The following is a 20,277-nucleotide window of genomic DNA, read 5'->3' on the forward strand; positions in this document are numbered from 1 at the left end:
TGTCAATTTGAGGACAGAACTTTTAAATGTTACATTGATTTAACCTTGATTGATCCACTGTGGAACTGGTGAAGCATTAGCTGTACCACAATTACCGTAACCACCGGGCTCTGACTGTAGAGGTTTTTATTCCTGCTCACCAAGTCTGGAAGTGCTTCTGGAATTCCTTTTATGCATACAAAGTTCACTGAAAATTTACAGAAGAAAAAATAAAGGGCTGGTAGGCTGCTAGCTGAAAAGAATCTTGAACTGCTGCCTTGAAAGCACTTCATCCAATGAAAGCATTAAATAGAGTTTTGGGGTTGTATTTAACCCTAAATTAGTTTTTTATTAATAAAGTGCCTCAAAAATTACAGTGAAAAAATTCTTCTTTTCTTCAACTAACAAGAGCAGATAGAAGAATGTTCTCTCCACATAAACAAATGCAAAGCTGTTTGGTTTCTGGATAGAAACCATTAACCCTCATCACCCTGATTAATTACTTTCTATTTTTAAACCTTGAGAAAGGACATTACTGCAGTTCCTTTCGGAACACATGCATAGGAAGCCAACAGGCAAACCCCCTTCTTCCCCCAGGTGAAACAGAGAATAAATTGACCGCAGCAGTATCTGTAGCTCACAAGATGCTGGAAACCAAGGCAGCTCCCTGCACCCTCAGCTATAAGGAGAGCACAGGAACATGCCAGGAGTTGAGCTGTAAGCAGGGGGACAGGAATATGAACTTACAACAAGCCAGGCCTGATGCAGAACAACAAAAATTGCCACCGACTTAGCTGCCTATACTTAGGCACTGTGTATTTAACCAGCAGGGTTAGCTTAGCTCCAGCATCAGTGGATGTAGAAACCGAAATGTAATTAATCGTGGCACAATTAGTGCCCTTCCCACATCACCTGGGAGCTGCCTTTGCCTACCTGCTACTAGGACCTCTGCAGGTATGCTTTCTGCACACAACTAAGCTGACCAACCCTACGGTCTTCCAACCCTGAAACTGGGGGAAAAAAAGAGCTTCCTTGCAGCTGCTGCATGAAGGGTGAAGCAGCTCTGAAAGATCACCACCACCCAAATAATTCGATCTGCAAGTTACTGCACAACTGAGAAGTTACCAGGTCAAACCAGAGCTGTTTTCCAGCTCAACACACACCAGGTCAACCTGCGAATACCACAGACTCAATAAAAAGGGATTGTTTAATACCTGACAAGAATTCCCTCGGGTCTCCAAAGGCATCCGCTGTCCTGAAACCACAAATACCATTGTTCTGGACTCTTACAATACTCTGTGAGAGCCAAGTGAACCTCAAGGTGGTCTGAAGCACCACCCAAGTGTTTTTGGTTCACATACTTTCGAGCCTTTGCAAGAGGCCTCCAGGTCCAAACTCGAGGAACAAGGCAGGTCAGGAAAATAACTAAGATGTGTCCCTTCGTTAGGTCTTCATGCAGTTCAGCTTACAGTTTTTCCCCTGAAGAATACCCTAAAAAAAACTATTCAAACAAATGGGATTCTACTTCATTAGCACAGCAAACATATTTAGAAAGACTAACAGATACCCACACGCACAGGGAAAACTTTACTGGGGAAAAAGCACTGGCAAATGATGAGCATTCAGGTTAAGTCCCGTAATGCACACGCTTCCCCAAACCCCAGTATTCCTTAAAATATGACAGGAAGCGCCTATTTGCTTTTCCTATTCACACTAATTCAGGTCTATTGTTGGCTGAAACAAAGGTCTTTCAGCCTACATCACCCGTTCCCAGGACATTTGACACCAGTTTATTAATATCATAAACATAAGAGGCACAAGTGGCAGAAATCCAGCCCCGCTCCTGGTGCCCGTCTTAAATAACCTTAGAAAGGCGGGCGAGCAACCTCACAGATCGTGGAGCTGCAACGTCTGGTCACAATTAGGGACAAGCTGTTAAAGGTCACAGCTTCTCCTTGAGCCTGCCCTTTTACAGACTCTGCAAGACTGCACGATCCCAAAAAAACAGCTCAGGTCTGCCCATAACCCTTCCTGTCTCCAACCAGTGAATGGTTCTGACTTTATTTAAAGAAGTATCCAACAGCAAACCCAACGCTTTTCAATACAAAAGCTATTGCAGGCTTCAGTTTTCTAATCATCACCAAATTCAGCTGCTGAGAGCATCCAGCCTGAGAAGTTTGAATCTGCTTTAATGCAGGGAAATGCAGAAAGCCACCTGTCCCCCCACGGAGGATGTGCATCGCAGCTTTGCATCAATCTCTCTTCCATCACGCTGAAAACTCCTCTCCCGTCAAGGTCAGGACCATCAGAAAGACAGTGAGCAGCAGTGGTTAACCTCTGAATAACATCACCTCAAGAGGCTACGCACCCCTAAATTAAGCTGCTATCTAATACTCCATCAGAAAGGATGGCTTTGATGTGAAATATAAAGAACAAAAGGCTTTAAGTATAGAAGACAGACTTTAAAAAAATCTAAACACGTTACAGTTTGCAATGTATTCCTTTTGAAAGCATCTACTACATAAAAACCATCTAACATTTTAAATGTCTGGCTTGGGTATGTATGTGCTCCCCTGCTGTCACAGCATACAGCAGTCACACTTAACCTAAAAAAATTACGTGTCCCTGTTTAGATGTAGATAAAGAAATCCAAAACCTTAGGTTTCAAATGCCACACGACTCTGGCAACCATTACTGATAGAATAAGTGATAGTGGCTGTCATTATGGCAACGGCATATCCCACATACAAAACAGTTTACAGCAGCCCAGAACACTCACATAACTGAGCCTTGACTGGTTTACATACCCCAAAAATAATTGAAATAAACACGTGCTCCTTGGTGCTGCGGCAGCAATGCTTCAAAAACAACGTTTTGCTTAAAACCCTAGATGAAATCTCAGCAAAAATACAAGCCCCGAAGAACATGAAGCTCATGGTTTGCTTAAATAGGCAACCTGACGGTGTTTTATGCCTCTCCAGTGCATACAGAGCAAGTGTTTTAAATACTCCTGCGGATGTAGCGATAACCTGACTAAATGATGCAGGAAAGGAAAGGGTTTCCTCCACCTTGAGTTTCCTAGTCCCACGCATTATGCCTTTCAACATACTTTAAAAAGTAACTGTACTAAGCAATTTGATATGCAGTCCACACTAGTTACATTTCAATGCAGAAACCCTGCTCAGCTAACAAAACCTACACTGATTTAGGAGATACTTTCCTGGAGAAAGATGACAGAAGGGTTAAATTATATTTGTATTGTGAAGAATTTAGGGAGTTTGTCATTTTTGTCCTTTATACAACTGCATGCATTATCTGGTTATAGGGGAACAAAATTAACTCAAGCAGCGACTACCTTCATGCCCCAAATTTGTTTCAAGTAAGATCCCCTTGGGTGCCTGAACGTTCTGTCACTATTGCTCACAACATTGAGGGATTTACTGAGCAATACCAGGAGAACTGAGACAAAAAGGCTTATAAATAACAGATTTGATTATTTCTGCTCTACTACTGCATTTGTCTAGCCCCGGTGCTCTGGTACATAACTTGTTCCAACACATTTTCTGCCTGCAGAGCTTTACTTTACAGAGCATCATAAATACAGCTACAGCAGAACTACTGCTGCATACCTAACTTCCAAGAACAAACCATCTCAATTCTGACATTAAGGACAAAAATTCAGGATTACTCATTTTCCAGAACTAACTTTATGATGGACCAGAAAAATCAAATAGCCTCTATTCAGAGGAGAGCAGCACTGCTGATTCTGGCTCTCCTGAGAGCATCCCTGCTGACCTGCAGATAAAGGACATCCTATTGCCATATGCAGGGTAAGATTTGGGAGACCTGGACTCCAGCTCAACCCACCGCTCTCTGGAAAACCTGTAGTCTGAGAGCTCCATTGCAGAACTACACACTTGCTGGGCTCCTTCAGGATGTGTGGTACTTCAAGAAGTGTTCCATAATTCTAAAATGACAAGCATTATTGAATTCAATTTATATTTATCATCAGGATTTTCCAAAATACATAGGAAGAATTAGACAAAGATTTATTTAAGCTTTATTTCTTCTCACTGTGTTAAAGATAACATGCTAGCAATGCATCTGTTTTCAAAGAACAGGCTAATTGCCCCTTGCAGAAGGAGTGCTTTCCTGTATTACCAAGCTGTTTTATTTATGCTTTCATTTTCTTAAGGAACTGCTCTTAATAGGCATGGGAAGAACGAAGAAGAATGTTCTTGAAAAATGCCAACAAGCTCAGAAATACCATCGAGATCTTAAAAAAGAAAAAAGTACCAGTGGCTAAGCTGTTGATCCCACTAAGTTATATGCAGTTAATAGCACAGAGCCCCTGCCTTCTATGGGTATTAGGGCTAATTTCCATTCAAGACCAGTGTGCAATTCCCACAAACAAATTTCACATGTTGTCACCAAATGTGGTTTTAAACATAATAAAAAAAGTCATTCAAAAATATGAGTAGTTAAGCTTTAAATATATGCGTCCGAGGCTGCAAGGTGTCCATAGATTAAGGCTTTTTAATAAACATCCATCAGGAGTAATATGTGAAGTTGAAAGCTGCGCACGTAGAGAACGTAATAACAAACTCCCAATGTCTCCTCAGCCCTTTTCTGCAACACCATCCTCATTTTCTTGTGACAGATAATAAACACATTTGTTTGATAACCAGGGGCTGAGCAGAGCACTCAAGTCTACCACTCAGAGCACGGATTTCACAAGTGCCAAAGTTACGTTCGTGCTCTTTGACTCCCAAATTCTGCTTGTTAAAATATTTAGTAGCAACAGGTCTAGGGGAAAGAATCAGCGCTGTGAACTAGGTGAATCACTGGAGAATTTACTCACCTCTCCTAATGCACAGAAGGTTTACAAGCTTCTCCTCAAGACAAGAAAGTATCTTACTCGAGACAGCTTACACCAATTATAGCTGAACACGTCTGCACAAAAGCTGCCCCTGCATTACTTATTCAAGGGTACATTCGCCCAGATAGCACTGAAAAAATAAGCACTACAGAATTAGCTATGTATTAATTCACATAACCAAACAGCCCTTCAGTACAAATTTTAAAAGGCTGCTTTCATTTGGATGACTGCACATTAAAAGAACAAATAGTTTCTATTTCAAGTTGTATTTACTTACCACGTGGCATTTGTTTGTTGTTGTTGTTTTAAAGCTCTTCAGTACTAACAAGGAGGACATACCTGTTTCTGCTTGTACTTGTGCATTTTTATCATCCTTTTTTTCCTTCACTTGACTCAGGTGATTCAGGAATCCTTGAACCTCATTTGAATCAGTAACTGCTTACTCCTCAGCTCCTGCTGACAGCTCCCCACCTCAACCTACAGAAACATTCCTCACCTCCACCAAAGTATCTCCACTAACTAGTCCCCTCAGAAGACCTTACTTCAGAGCTTTTCAGGAGGCTTGTTTGTGTTCCCAAGCGGTGCAGAGCTATTTATGGCAAAGCCTCTGCTGGAATCACAGCCAGAATTTCAATAGGCTGCACAGCACAGAAAAGCCAGTGGTTAGTTTTCTGTTTGCAAATAACAATATATTTGGAACTAACATACTGTGCTATTGTTTTGCATGTACAGAACAGAAGCCTTAAGGCGATGCCTTTCTTCATTTGTCACTGGGAATGCCACAGCGTCAGAGCACTTGGAGTATCTTGATTTGCTTTTTGCTGAAGCCACTACAAAACGTACACCGCAAGTTAAAAATTAGGAGCAGTACTTCAGAAAAACATCATGATTTGGCAACGCCTTTCAAAATCAGCTACTAGAATTCTGTAGTCTGGGTCGCCCTTCTGTTGTCAATATAAAAAACAATTCCTGGAAGCTATCACGCTGTTTCAGACTCGTCTCATACACTCTTTGACCAAAGCTTTTATTGCTAAAGCCAAAAATTTCTAAAACTTTTTAATCTCCAAGTGTCAGACTCTAGCACTGCACCTCAGACACTTGTCAAGTGCCTCCTTCTAAGGAAGGAAAATGAAAGTAAAAAAAAAAAAAAAAAAAAAATCACTCTTACCTACCATAATGGAGAAGGAAAGGAGGGAAGGAGGGAGGGAGGCACACTCACTAGATGAATTTCAGGCAGCCTGCTGGACAGCACAGCGCCTGTGAAGGTCACAAATGCAACTGAAGTTTCCAGCAGAGACGAATACACAGCTCTGACTATTATGGGACCAACGAATAAAACCTTCAAATTATTTCACTCACTATGGCCATCCACTCCTTTATTAGTTCATTTTAACACTTAGTGCACTTCTTGCTGTGGAACTTGGAAAATAATCCTCCCTTTACCAACTGCTTTTCCCCCCCACACACACTTAACAAGTATTTTCCTGCAGTTTTTCCTTCAGCCCAAACATACGTGCCTCAGTGTCTTACGTTTTTGTTGTAGTTAAAGAGGCCAATACTAGTTTGAAGCCTGGACTTCCAGAGATTCTTAACACTCCTCTAAACAATGCAGAACAGAATCTACACGTTGACACCTCGATAAGGCTGACCCTCATGCTTATACCACATCTTAAAAACTTACAGTCTACAAGTCTGAGCAAAATACTGACCTTTATTCTTAAGGGAGTTACTTTACATCTCATCTTCTCTATCTATAAATTAGGAGCCTTTCTTTGATCTTGGAAAAGTTATGTAACAGCTATAAAACAAGATATAGAATATTTAGTTATATCACTATCCTGCAAAGGCCTCAAAGCTCCCTGCAATAGCTTTTAGAAGTTCTGGAACCCCATTTTGGGCAACACGCATGCTAGTCTTACAGACAAGGAAAAAACAAAGTCTGTAGGGGTTAAAATGATGAATCTCGACTCAGCATGATTATTTTCAATTATCTTAATTTCTATTCTTCCTTATCCCCTCAGGATAATTAACTTTAAACCTAAATTTTAAACTTGGTAAAAAGTTAAAAACACACACAGCTATTTAATAAAGGTAAGCCTCACTGAAAATATACTAGTTAAAAAGAACATGAACTGGAAGGTGCCAAACTTCCACTTGAGCATTACGTAAGAGCAGAACTTCTGGAAAATGAGTTTCAACACACACACAAACAAGCTTACAAAGACCAAAGAGGGCTGTGTACATCTTCTCCTGCTGACTTCTTCAAAATGACAGCAGCCAGCAAGGAGGAAAGACTAAGCCAGAAGTGCTCCTACACAGGATGCAATCACTCCGTCGTGTCATCTCTCTTCCCAACATACACGCGTCACAGCCCTTGCACAGGAACATGAGGATCAGGACAGAGATGACCTCACAGCACAGCTGTAGATGACAATTTAGATCACACCAGATCTGCAGGAACAGCAGAAGGGTGAGAATGCTACATAAGCCAGTGGATGACTTATAACTAAGTGTGGTCTGAGCTTCCTCAGGTCAGATCAAGGAAGAGAATCCACAAGCTCCAGGGAGCCAGCAACCTGGCATGCACAGTCCTAGATGTTTGGTTTGGTTTTAAATGCTGTCTTCTCACTGCACTTTCCTCTGAGGCATCCAAATCTTGTCAGAGAGAGAACTGCTGGGTTAAGCACAGCAGGCATCCTGCTCCAGTAACAGGATTGTCATGTTACCGGCCTCCACTGCTCCCTGAGAGTAAGCTACTGGTCCAAAAGGGAACACAAAATGAAGACCCTGCATGTTTCTTGAACAGAAATACAAAATCAATAAGGTTAAACCACAGCTTTGCGTTTGGGATTTTGTGAGAACAGAGAAAAGCAGGCTGCTTCTACAGAAAGCTTGGTCAAAAAGCCCCTGCTGCCAGTTCCAGTGTCCCTAAACACAGCTTATGAATGCCTCGGTACTGCCTCTGCATCGCGGAGCCATCTGCTCACTGCTGGCCTAGACCACGACAAGGTCTGCGTGCTGCAGTTTCAATTGCGGTTTGTTCATATTGATCTTTCAGAAGAGGTTCTCCAACAGGTCCCAAATTCACTGATATTAGAGCTCTCCATATGGAAGGAGACTACGAACAAGCATCAGAAGGCTGAGAATTGCCTCAGTTGCTCCCGTGGCTCCTTCTAATCATTTGCTTCCCCTGGGTGCAGGACACGCAGCCAGCCACCCCTCAGTGCTCCTACACCACAAAGACCTGTCACACTGACAACTGTCTGGGGAAACTAATTCAAGATAAAGAATTCCTCTGATAACCAATAACCCAAGACATGTAATTTCCACTCAGGCCAGTTCCCCAAAGCAAAACTTAACAGCAATTAAGAGCTGAGGCAGGACTTCCTTTCAGCTCTGTCAGTACCCCTACGAATGACCCCATTTACAGAAATGATGCACTGCAAACACTGGGAAATGAAGTTTCGTTATGCAACTACATCAGAAAAGAGTCCAGGAACTCTCAAAAGCGTCTTTCAGAATTATCATTTAGAGAGTTCAAGATAAGAAAAACATTTTGATGCACAACTTTTGCCTGCTGTATCAAATTACTCAAAAGAGAGAGCCCTTCACACTCTTTATGAGCACTATGCACAAGCACATGTAGGTCACAGTCTCTGCGCATCAACTTCTGGCCTCCTGACGGAAGAAAGGCCAGCTGCAGCCACCGCTTTGAAGAGTCAAAGAACAGCCCCTGAATACTTCTTATGCTCCTTGGGGAAAAAGCAAAATATAGTCAAGAGCATTACACAGACAGGGATATAGTACAAATGCTTCCTTAGTTTAAATGAGCAACTACAGTCTGAACTCTCAAACACCTTGAAGGTTCCTGAATACATGCAGTTATATTTTCCTCAAGTAATCAAAACCATCAAGCATTATCTGTGCACATTTGGAAGTCTTGTTACTCCCTGAACGTTAATACAAAAACTACAACCGAAAATGCAAAGAAAAACATTTCCATCCAAAACACATTCTGCACACCTGGGAAATCAATCTTTCCAACAATACAACTCTTAAATCCTCTCCTCCTGACCCTAATTATATTTTTTTTTAACCCAAGTTAGATGCAAGTCTATCTGCCCGAGGGTCTGCCACGTGGCCCAAATAGGCCAGGTTTCTTAATGGTGCTACCACTTGGGGATGGCTGGGAGGAAAACACATTCTTGTAAAGAATGGCTGACCAAGTAAATAATTTCTCCTCCAGTGCTTAACAAAAGCATGGCAAGTTAGAAGAGAGAAGCTTGCAGCCCCTTCTATTTCTGTAACAGAATTACAGTCATGCACAGAAACCTCACAGGATGATTTGCAGTAACATCAACTCGATGCAAACACCCTACCTGGCGCTGGTAGCCAGCACCCGCATTTTGAAGCCAAGGGTAACAACCCCAGAGTGCCAGCAACAGAAAACCAGAAGGCAAACCCACTGCTAGGTAACACCACAAACAGCCCCAAACAATGCCCTAAAGCAGGCCTGCTGGGTAGCCAGAAAGCGAAGGACTTGCATTGTTGAAAGGAAACCCTGCTGGGTCAATCTGCAACACCATCAGAGCATCAACTCCTCACCTTGCAGCATGCCCATTTTCCCCCTTTTCCCCTAGGACCCTCACACTGTACAACAATATCCTATTTCCAGCTTACCTGCAAACCCTATACACGTAGCACCTCGCTAATGCATGCTTTAACTGAGCCATAAAATATTAAAACAGTTATATTACACGTATTCCACTCAAAATTGAGAAAACTGTCCAGGTTCTGACTTAAATCCTACCAGAGCTTCGTGAAGGATGATTCCCAGCCGAGGCTGGTTGAAGGAACACACTTCCTGCACTTCTCCTCCCGATTGTCATAGAAACACAGCAGCTGCTGTCACGACTCACAACGCGGCTGCCTGTGTCAGAGCTTTTCACTCCTCTTTTTTTAGAGCAGTAACGCTCACAGTTTCACATAATTACCGAAGGCTGAATTATTCCACAAAACTTCACACTCCCTACTAAAAATACCGTAGACGGTTATGGTACCGCATGGTATGAATAACAGGAAAAAAAAGGTCTGGAAAATACCCCTAAGGCAGTAAGAAAAGCATCTTACACGAATAAAAGAGCTTCAAGAGCACAGCGTTTCCTAAAAGGAGAGCACGGGCAGCCTCACTTTGGTACCACCAGCAAGGGGCATTTTTACTACGGGAGGCACAGGACACAGCAGGCGCACTGCACATACTTCAGGAGCACCTAAGACACGGCAGGCCTCGTTCTCTAGCACCTAAAATCGAGACAAGACATTAGTTTAAGTGAAATCCACAAACAAGGGATCAATTTTTCAAATCATATTAAGAGTGGTAAGACATGGTAAGAATAGATTATCGTTTGTTACATGATCTAAAGCGCTTTACTGTAAAGCAATCAGCCCGTAATCCACCTCCCAATTAACTGAGATGCTTTTCTACAAGAACTTCCAAGAAACTAAGCCATATGAACAGCAACACAGCTTTTAAGAAAAACAACACCAACTAATAAATGCTGAATGAGCAGGGTTCGTTTCTCCTTTCTGACTGCTTCTATGAACACCGGAGGATGAAAGCCTGTTCCACCTGTACTCGTTCTGCTGCAGAAAAACATCAGAATTATTCACAGCCTGGTGATAGCAACACGGTCCATGTGTACCAGATGTGTGCGTGATCTAATTTGGGAGAATCCCAACCTGACACACAGCAAAGCATTTTGCCAGTTGGCTCCTACCTGCCTGAATCCCTGCTGCTACCACGCGAGGGGGTTCTGTGCTCTCTTCCTACCCTCGGGCACGTTCCCACCACCCTTCACGCCGTGAGGGTTTGCACATCCCCACAGCCCTGAGTTCAGGGACCTGATTTGACTGCAAAGTAACCCAGTATAAATAAGCTTTTTTTCCCCTATGGCAGCGCAGACTTGGACCAGCTTCAGTCTACAAAACATCTCCAAAGACGACCACCAACTATGCAGGATCTCGGTCGAGCAGCGGTGCACCACATGAAGTTTGACCCATTTTATTAGGGCAGTGCTTTAGTGCAGCCTTCTACGATTACCATACAGAACTGGTGTTAGATACATTTATTGCTGGCCTTCAGACTGCACGTGCTCTAATCTCGAACAGCAAAGCTCTAAAGTCCTTTTTGTTAAGCTATTCTAGCATTTGGAGCAGCACAGCACTTAAAGATCAGGGTCTCGCATTGGCCGTACATAAAATCCTATAAAGAGACTGCCTCCCTTCCACAGTTCCTCCTCTTCCTTTCAGCAGCTCGCTCGCTCGTCACACTGTGCTGGCACAAGCGCACACAGCACTGAGAACCAGATCAGGGTTCAATTCAGCTGAGAAATAATCCGGTCAAAACCACAATTCTAAGTATTTTTCAGCTGGATCGGCTTCCCAGACAAGTTCATTGTGCAGTTCCACGCACGCTGGTGCCAGCAGAGTGGGAAGGAGTGCCTCTTTAAGCAGAAATGCTGCCAAACATGTAGCCATGGCCTAAATAGGCAAGTCAGAAGACAGCAGGGGGAAAAAAAAGGCAAACAGTACAGCCAGGAACACCCAGCCCTTAACTCTTACTTCAGCACTGCACCCACCAGACGTTTCCTTCTTCATTTCAGCTCTCTCCCATGCACGTTCTGTGAAGCTACAGAAGCCTGTTCTTAGGGTGGAAGTACCCCAAAAAAGGCAGCACCTTTAAAATTAAGGATTAAGAATTTGTACAGAGCTGCAACCCACCAGGATTTCCACGCTCCTTTGTAGGGTGGATGTCTGATGGCTTTAGCACTGTAGCTGCTGTATTTACAATACAGAAACCACAAACAACTCCTTCTCCCATCTGATTTTTGATCTAAGTGCAAAAGCTTCCCAGAAGAGCAGAGCAAGCACTGGTCAGCGTGACTGACAGGCTGAAGTGCCCGAGCTACCAACTCTCACCAAGAGAGAACAGCTTCGTGGAGCTGCACAGCCTCTCACTGTTGAGCTGTCTGCTAAACACTCTTTGTTTGGGGGGACCTCACGAGCACACACTTCAGCCAATTCAGGCCAGCGCTTCCTAGAGCACAGCAGCCCATTTCTCTCTAGATAGAGTGAGACATTCTATAAACAGCCAAAGGCATGAGCAGAAGTGGACTTAAGAATACAGGGAATAAAGGACTATAACCCGTGTTGTTTTTTTCCTTGTTTTTTTTTTTTTTTTTTTTTAAATTTTTACCAACATATTTCACATTACCCCTTTAAAAAAGCCTATTGCTAGTCCTTGCTCCTCTTAACTAACATTGCTTCATGAGCAGAGAGCTTAACCACAGCTCTCAAACAGAAGTTCAGCTCCCTGCCTTAACTGTAGCCCCGATCTTTCATCAGCATTAGCATCCCAAACCCTCCTCACGCCTTTGCTACTTCCGAGGATTTTTCTTCCCCTCCTACTGCATCAGTTTGCATTTAAAGAAGCCCATCCACCGCTTCCATAATGACACCATTGTTCCTCCTCTGCGACTCCTGCCCACAGACGCAGCTGGGTGGGAGCCCTGCTCCCCAGGAGGTCCCCCTCAACGCCACCCCATGTGGAAGCCACTCAGCTGCTCAGCCAAAAGCACAGGAGGTGCCACCAGGAGCAGTCTGCGAGGCACAGCCACCCAGCTTTGGGGCAGGAGGCTCAGCAGCTCTTACCCTTACTCCACACAGATGTTACTTAGCCAAGAGAAGGTCTTCTGATCAGGCAAGAGAAGCCAGTGAGCTGCAGATGCTGCTAAGCTGGTCCTTGCTGGCCTCAGTTTCCTCACTGTTAACAACAGATTTTTTTGGGGTACGGAAGATGAAGTACTACTACTGAAGCAGTAACAGTTCCCACAGCTGCTCTGCAATTTTGAAGCCTGCCAAAAGTGAGCACGAAACTACACTAAGATAAAACATACCTAGAATCAAATGGAGAAAGACATTCCTGAACAGGAGAAAAGTCAGATCTTGTTTATATCTCTGACCACACTCAGTTTGGCTAGGGACAGAAATGTGACTTCATCCCTTCATCATCTGCACAAGCTGCAGCAGACTACAGCAGTGTTTCGGCTACAAAGAGGAAACACAAATCAAGCCATAGGTTACTAACAAAGCAGAGAATGGTCCTGTAGGAGACTTCATACCCACAGCAGATACCCCAGTGCCTCCTCCAGAGGCGTTCAGGCCCCAAGCAGTTAAACAACTCGTCCACGATGAGGGCTGATCACTCAGGGCTAAAGCTTAGGACTTCAGTTCCTGGCTCCCAGCCTTGGAAGCAGACCATCGGACTTTTACGTATCTTTGGATTACACTTGAAAGAACATTTAGATACAGCAGCTTGACTCTTTACCTTCTGCCAAGTAATTAAACAAATTTGACTTAATTTGTTCTGAAGTACAAACTCATTCCATTAAGCTAACGTCTAGTTTTCAAGGATGGTTTAAACTCACGGTTCTCAAGTTGTTTCCAAGTGGAGTTGCCACTATGCTACCTCTTGGAGAGCAGAACTAAAATCAAGGAAACTGCAGAAAATCCCTGTACTCCTTCAGCTTCTACTAAGATGTGGTCGTGTCTGCTCTTGAGCAGCTCTGGACAGTTAAGTCTTTCCTGTACTGAAACAGTGATGCCACAAAGAAAAAAAATCATGTGTTACAGATGTTTTTGATACCCTGAACAACTGAACTTATCAAGGACAATAACTCTGCTTTCACCCCTGGAAGTCTTGCTTTATCTACTGTTCTGGGTCCAGATTCTCCAGAGTAATCAGAATAACAAGTTGGGCACTGACACGTTGTGGGACTGGGCTCCAGGAGGACAAATAGGGAATTGAGAAGGGAGGAAGACATAGAGCAAAGAATTGGCTGTTTCGAAAGCAGATACAGCAGAAGCCACACAACAGAAGGGCAACCTTCTGCCAGCAGTTAATTTTAAGGACACCAACTATAATGATGCTGACACTCAGATTTCAACTTCAAATCCAAGTTCTGTACCTAACTTGATGCAAACAAGGGCCCCCATCAAGCTGACAACCAAAGAGAAGCTCCATTTGTGCTGAGGTTGGAGGGCAGCTGGCTGCTCCTCACACGGCCATGCTCCTGCAGTTACCAGAGCTCTGCCTTGGCCACTGCCATCTTCACTTCCTAGCTTTCATAACAGCTTCCCCCCTTTTCCTTCCATCCTCACCATCTCCAAAGGAAGTGTTGTCACATCCACCTACCACAGGGTGCTTAGGAAGCCAGAGAATTAAGAACTGTCACCTGAGAGCTCGTGTTTCAGCCAACAAACCCTCAAATATTGACTTTATAGCAGCCAGCCATTCTAGCCTCAGCACCCACAGAACTGGAGGCTGTTCCTATTATGTGACAGTGAGGGGGTCAGACCTGACCCCAAACCCACTGGAAGCTCTGCACCAGCTCTTTGCAAACTTTTTGAAGTTGCTGCCATCATTACTGCATTGATTAGAACTGTTACTCTCCACTGGCCTGTTTTATGGGCAGCGTTTTAGGGAGACTGCTGGTTCACATTCTGCTGCTTCATGTAATGAATGGATGCAGGTTCCTCGGCTAACACAAAGTTAACATTAACTTCTCAATGTAAATATCACAACATTCTATTAAGAACAGGAAGAAATACTTAAAACACACTCCTTCCATTTCTTCTAGGTTTGTTTTCTTCGCTTTGCTATTTCTAGGGAAGTTTCAATATTCCACAAAAGTCAGTTCTTAAAATCCCAGCTCTAAAGCCACTTCAAAACCCCACGCCCTAGGTACTGCCCCAGCCAAATTGGCACTGTCCTCAGCCCCAGCCATGGCTGGAGCCCACGCTTGTTAGGCTGCAGACCACGGCGGTTAAAGAAGCACTGAAGTTTCAGACAGCAAAATTCTCTTTAGCTTTCACCATGGAGCTGCCACAAAAAGGCAGACAAAGGCAGGGAGGGAAGAAAGGTCAGAGCAGACTCGGAGCCACTGCCGACTTGTCCCTCAGTATTCTGAAGGGGGACCAGGAGCATGCAGAATTGCTGCTCCGATTTTGCAAGAACTACACAAGGCTTCATTTTATTAAGATAAACCTTAAAGGCAGAAGTACAGAAAAAAAATAAATTTCAGCTACATCACCAACCCAACAGGATTACAGACAGGCAGTATAAGGCACAATAGGAGTTCCAAGGACCGCAGGGAAGGTAAAGCTGCGTTACGATTAGACAGCTGGCTTTTAACAATTTCCAGCATGTATCGTGGGAGCCAAATACCCAGGAAGAGCTTAGAATTTCAGTTCAACAAGTTCACAACAATCAAGTATAACACCAATGCTGGGGCCTCGTTCCAGGATCCCGGCATTTAATTTCAGGCCGTCTTGCAGCACGTTGAGGGGTCTGCACTTACTCATCGGAAGTCAATTACAGCTGGCAACGACACGAAATAGTTCTTTGGGTCACAAAATCAGAAACCTGCACGTCCCATACAGTCTGAAACACTCATACAGTTTTCTGGAGAGTGTGCTGAGCGGCTGGCTGAACTGAAGCTGGTTAATTCTCCTACGGTGACAGCTCCCCTGCACTCCACCCCCTGCTCCTCGCTCCCGCAGCTGCTCACCTGCCCGGAAGGAAGCAGGAGGCCAGCAAGTCATCTGGCGGAGAGCAAAGTACGGCACCTCTGAGCAGCTAAGGAAGCAAAGGACAGACTATTTCCTGACTTCTGCATTTCCAGTTCCCTGCAAGAGCCGCTTTAGTGTGTATAGAAAGCTCGTTACTGTTGTGTGGTGTCAACGGGGCTGTTGTCACGAAGAATTATTTGCAAGCACCAGCCACACAACCAGTATTCTTGCAAGATTTGAGCATTTAGTTTGATAGGAAATTAAAATAAAAGGTCACAGAATTTACGTCTGTCAGAGGAAAAAGGATTATATTACATTAAACAGTATTTGGAGTTCGAGCTTTAAAATATACTCCCTGAAAAATTCAAAACCCAGCTTTAAAAAAATATTACAGCCTTCTTGCTTCCAAAAGCCATCTTTCAGCTTGTAAAAATCACACAAGTCTTTGAAAGTGCCTTGTTTGCCACAAGCTGTAGCTAATAAATAAAAGTAAGTCTCATGTTTATGCTCATTTTTCAGCCTTTGGAAGTTAATCTGAACCACGCATCAAATGGGAAAGTAATGGGAACCGTGGTTACCGCTTTTCTAAATACAACATTAATCTCACTTGTCTGTAAGTCAGAGCATTTGGGATATGTTTAAAAAAAAAGAAATGTTACAAATTCCATAATTGACAAGGCCAACTGCTAGCAAAAGAAGAATTAACTCCTGATCTTACAGGTTGTGTTACGCAACCAGGAACTTATGGCCAAAGAAATACAGAGGCCAGTGCAGATCAGAAAAGAAATTTTGCTCGCTGGCACCGCTGAGCAGCACGCAGTAGGCACGACTCCGCTAACAACCCCCAACCAAAACTGAGGAAAACAAGCACTTTTTGCAGTCACAATCGCAGGCAGCCATCTTAGTAAAAGATGACATTTGTCACTGCCAGCACTAGGAGCCCTAGCTCAGAAAAGTTTGAGGCCATTCCCAGTATCATTTCAAACACAAAACCCATCTCTACTTAGTAGGGAAGCACACACAAATATTCTGATTTCCTCCTTTTCTGGTTAATAAAGCTGGAAAAATTGGGAAAACACACTTGATCTTTATCCAATACTAAGGTCTTCAAAGAATACAAACATTAATTGTCACAACACCTCCCTGGGAACACAACGATCACATTCCCCATTTTGCAGATTAGGAAAAAACACAAAGCAAAAGCTGAATGACAGGAAAACATATCTAAATTTTGGGAAACAATTCCCACAAAATAGTCCAGAAGCCTAAATTCAGCCCTTCTTACACACGTGAGCAAGACTCATAGCACAGTTTGAGCCTAGGTATCTGAATGCACATGAACTATCCATCTGCTTTGCTCAAGTTGCATACAATACAGATTACATTCACGTCTTCCTAAAATATACCTAGAAAGTCAGAAAAAAAGTCACAGTAAAAAAACACTGCTCTTACCTTCTGCTACATCATCATCCACAGCGCCTTTCACCTGAGAAAAACACCACTGAATGTCATTTCCTCCTCCAGCTCCTGGAAAACACAATGCAAAAAATGAGACCCAGACCCCCCCATGAGCAACACAAAGAGCCCGTAACAGTTACTAACCGAAAATTTCAGACAGCATTACACCCGCCTACTTCCTCAGCAATGATGTCGGCACAATTGTGAGTCGCCCCTCCCCACCTTTTTCCTTTGCAGATATTGTTTTTGTCATTAGGGGCTCGCCAGCGTCCCAAGCAATGTTTGTCAAAAACAGCGTAAAGCAGCAACAGCGATAAAAGCCTCTCACCAAAAGCTCGCATGGCTCAGTAACACGGCTGGCACTAACTTAAAACACACTTAAAATAAGAGCGCACGAACATCCCACTTCACATAAAGCTTCTTCCTACTTTATATGGCAGAACCCCACTAGCACACGCACACAACTTCATCAGCAACTGTCAGAAAAGCTCGGCATTTTTGGAACATTTCAGTCTTTCAATCAACATAAAGCCACGCACGTCATTCATTTCCTCCTCCCACAAAAACAAAGAACCGAACCTACACACTGAAGGCTAAAGAAAAGAATTTTACCACAGATTTAGAGTCTCTTCGCAGAAGTAACGAAAGCAGTTATCAGCTTAAAAAAAAAAAAAAAAAAAAAAAAAAAAAAAAAAAAAAGAAACCACCAACAAATCCGAGCAGAAAAGCAAACAAGCAAGCTGATGTTAACAAGTTCTACTACCATAGAAAACGGATCGAAGAGAAAACTTCAGGAACATTACTGCCTCGGCGGAAGGCAGTGATTCATTTGAACCCTGCCACCAAAACACACAAAAAAAATCACCACCCATTTCTTTTGCATTGCATTCTGAGCAAATCACTGCTGAGCTGAGTACATACAGGAAGGGACTGAAATGGGCCTGCCTATTTTTTTTTTTTTTTTTTTTTAAAGCCACTGTCAAAATGGAACTTTTCCTCCACACAATTCAAACAGGCTGAGCAACAGATGGCATTTACACATTAATCCAGAGGTCTGCTATCACTTCTGGCATAACAAAGAATGCAGGAGGGACTTCTTCCCTCTCCTACATTAATCTGAGGGGATAAAAACAAGTCCAACATGGGGAAATCAGGAACCCCAGAACAGTCTTTCCAAAGACAACCAAATGGCTCAACGTTAACCAAAGTGCTACACCACGACCAGACTCCAGCATGCATTTTTTGCTTGCCTTAATGTCTTTTCTGAAGGGCTCCAGGCAAGCAAACTACATAACCCAGCACGGTGAAGGCAAGCAGGAGCTCCCAGCTCCACGAGAGATGTCAGAAGGCTTTTCTGCAGATACCCTGGAAGGATCTGCTGTGCTCGCCTCTCCCATTCCCCCCAAACCCGTCCAACCCATTTGCTTTCCTCTCGCCACCCTCTTCATTTGTCATTTAGCAGCTGCCACCATGGAGGCACTTAAAGGGGACAGCGTGTGAGGGAAAAATCGCTGCTCCCTTCACATAAAGCCAAAATTTTGCTTTTCGTACACTTCGCTTCAACCAAGTGGGCACTTTTTTTTTTTTCCTCCCCTGGCTAAAAGAGGAGGGTGGAGCATGGAGGGGGGGGGGGTGGAAAAAAGGCAAAGCACAACCCAAGCGCTGCCTCCCTGGCTTGCTCCTCGGAAGGCAGAGCACTGGAAAAGGGCTTCAGGTTGTGGAATGGGGGGGGGGGGAATTGGTTCCCAAAGGGAAAAACCGCAGGGAGAAGTGAGGAGGAAGAGCCACCCCCTGCATACACACACACACCCCTCCAGCACCACGAGCACCTCAGGATGCAAAATGGGGCTGAAGGCCCATGAAGGGACGAGGAATAAAGCACAGAAAGCCCCCACCCCACACACCCCTAACCGCATCCCGCACCCGGCCGGCTTTGCCCCTAGCACGGAGCACGCCTGCTCCCCAGCCCCCCCCCGGGGGCCCGATCCTGTCCCCAAGGCCGGGCCCTGACCCCAAGGGGACGACCACGGAGCTTCGTCCCCTCAGAGCTCCCCCCTCGTTCCCCTTCTGTGGCGCTGAGGGGGCCGCGAGCCGCCCCCGGGCCGAGCAGGGGGGCGGCCGCCCCTTACCTGCCATGTTGGGGCGGCGAGGCGGGCGGGCCGGGCTGTTGGCGGCCGGGAGCGGGCCGAGGGAAGGATGGAGGCGGATGGCGGAGGGGCTGCGGCCAGCTCCGGTTTCTCCGGCTCCGGTTCGGCTCCGGTTCGGCTCCCGGGGCTGCCCCCGCTCCGCGCCTCGCTCCGGCCCCCCCCGCCGAGCGGCTCCACTTTCAAAATGGCGCCGGGCGAGCTCCGGGTGACGTCACCCGGAGGAGGGAAGGGGACGGGGGGGAAGGCGGAGCGGCCTCGCCGCCGGGCTGGGCCTCGCCGGGCCCTCAGCGGGCCTCGCCGCCCGGCCTCGGCTCCCTCACGGGGGGCTCGGAGCCGGGACCCTTGTGTGGGGCTCGTCCCCGGCGGGCTGGGGGCTCCCGTTTCACCTCAGGGCCCCAGCGCGGCCCCGCCGCCCTCATGGCTCATCCCCGTGTAGCCCCAGCCGGTTTTAGCCTCCACCAGCCCTCAGCCCCCCATCACCTTTTAGCCTCCTTCACCCTTCAGCCCCCCCAAACACCTTTTTGCCCCCCAGCACTACATGATTCTACATGATATATGATTCTCTGCTAAGCCCTGCTGGCTCAGAAGCCTGCCCCTTCCATCCCCATTAAGGTCCCCACTGTAGTTACCTCACAGTCAACTCATTCACTACAACCCATTTTAAGATCTTGTCAAAGTCATCGGTTTCCCTTCACAGGTGTTTTTGCAGGCTCTTTTTTTTTTTTTTTTTTTTTGCCCCTTCTCAGGCAGGGTAGGGCTTGCTAATCCAGATTTCACTTTGAGATTCATGAGCTCATCCTGCACGCCCAGCAGTGCCACGAGCACAGTGTGCCTTCAGACAAGTTTCCCAAGTCATCACGTACACTAATTTTGCATTTCCAGCTCAAAAAAAAACTAAGAAGCTGCTTTTCTTAAATGAAAGACCATACAATTCCTAGTCAAGCACAGTGCAAAAAGAGAACTGTGGGAACTGAACACGTCTAAACAAACACACCAACGCAGTTGGGTTCCCAGTGCTTGAGTAAACGCCACAAACCCCAAACTAGCTCACGTTGTAGGCTACTTTGGACAAATGCAGCTTTATCTCAATGTTCCTCAGAAACCACACATGCAAATCAAATAATTATTGCAAGCAATGATAAAGCGATGTTTGGAAAATACTCAACACATACAGGGCATTCTAAA

General features: G+C 44.9%; 1 protein-coding gene across 1 annotated transcript in view; it reads right to left on the bottom strand.

Annotated features, from left to right (window-relative positions):
• The window catches only part of PPP2R2A (protein phosphatase 2 regulatory subunit Balpha), a 39,710-nt gene extending 20,438 nt beyond the window's left edge, over positions 1–19,272 (bottom strand). The window contains exons 1-2 of the mRNA XM_084302299.1: positions 19,075–19,272; positions 16,940–17,014 (exon numbers count right to left, since the gene is read on the bottom strand). Coding sequence (XP_084158425.1) covers positions 16,940–17,014; positions 19,075–19,081 — 82 coding nt within the window. The 5' untranslated portion in view covers positions 19,082–19,272. The remainder of the gene's footprint in view (positions 1–16,939; positions 17,015–19,074) is intronic.
• Positions 19,273–20,277: the final 1,005 nt, after the last annotated feature.

Source organism: Netta rufina (genome assembly GCF_964035555.1).
Source record: "Netta rufina genome assembly, chromosome: 27".
Lineage (NCBI taxonomy): Eukaryota > Metazoa > Chordata > Aves > Anseriformes > Anatidae > Netta > Netta rufina.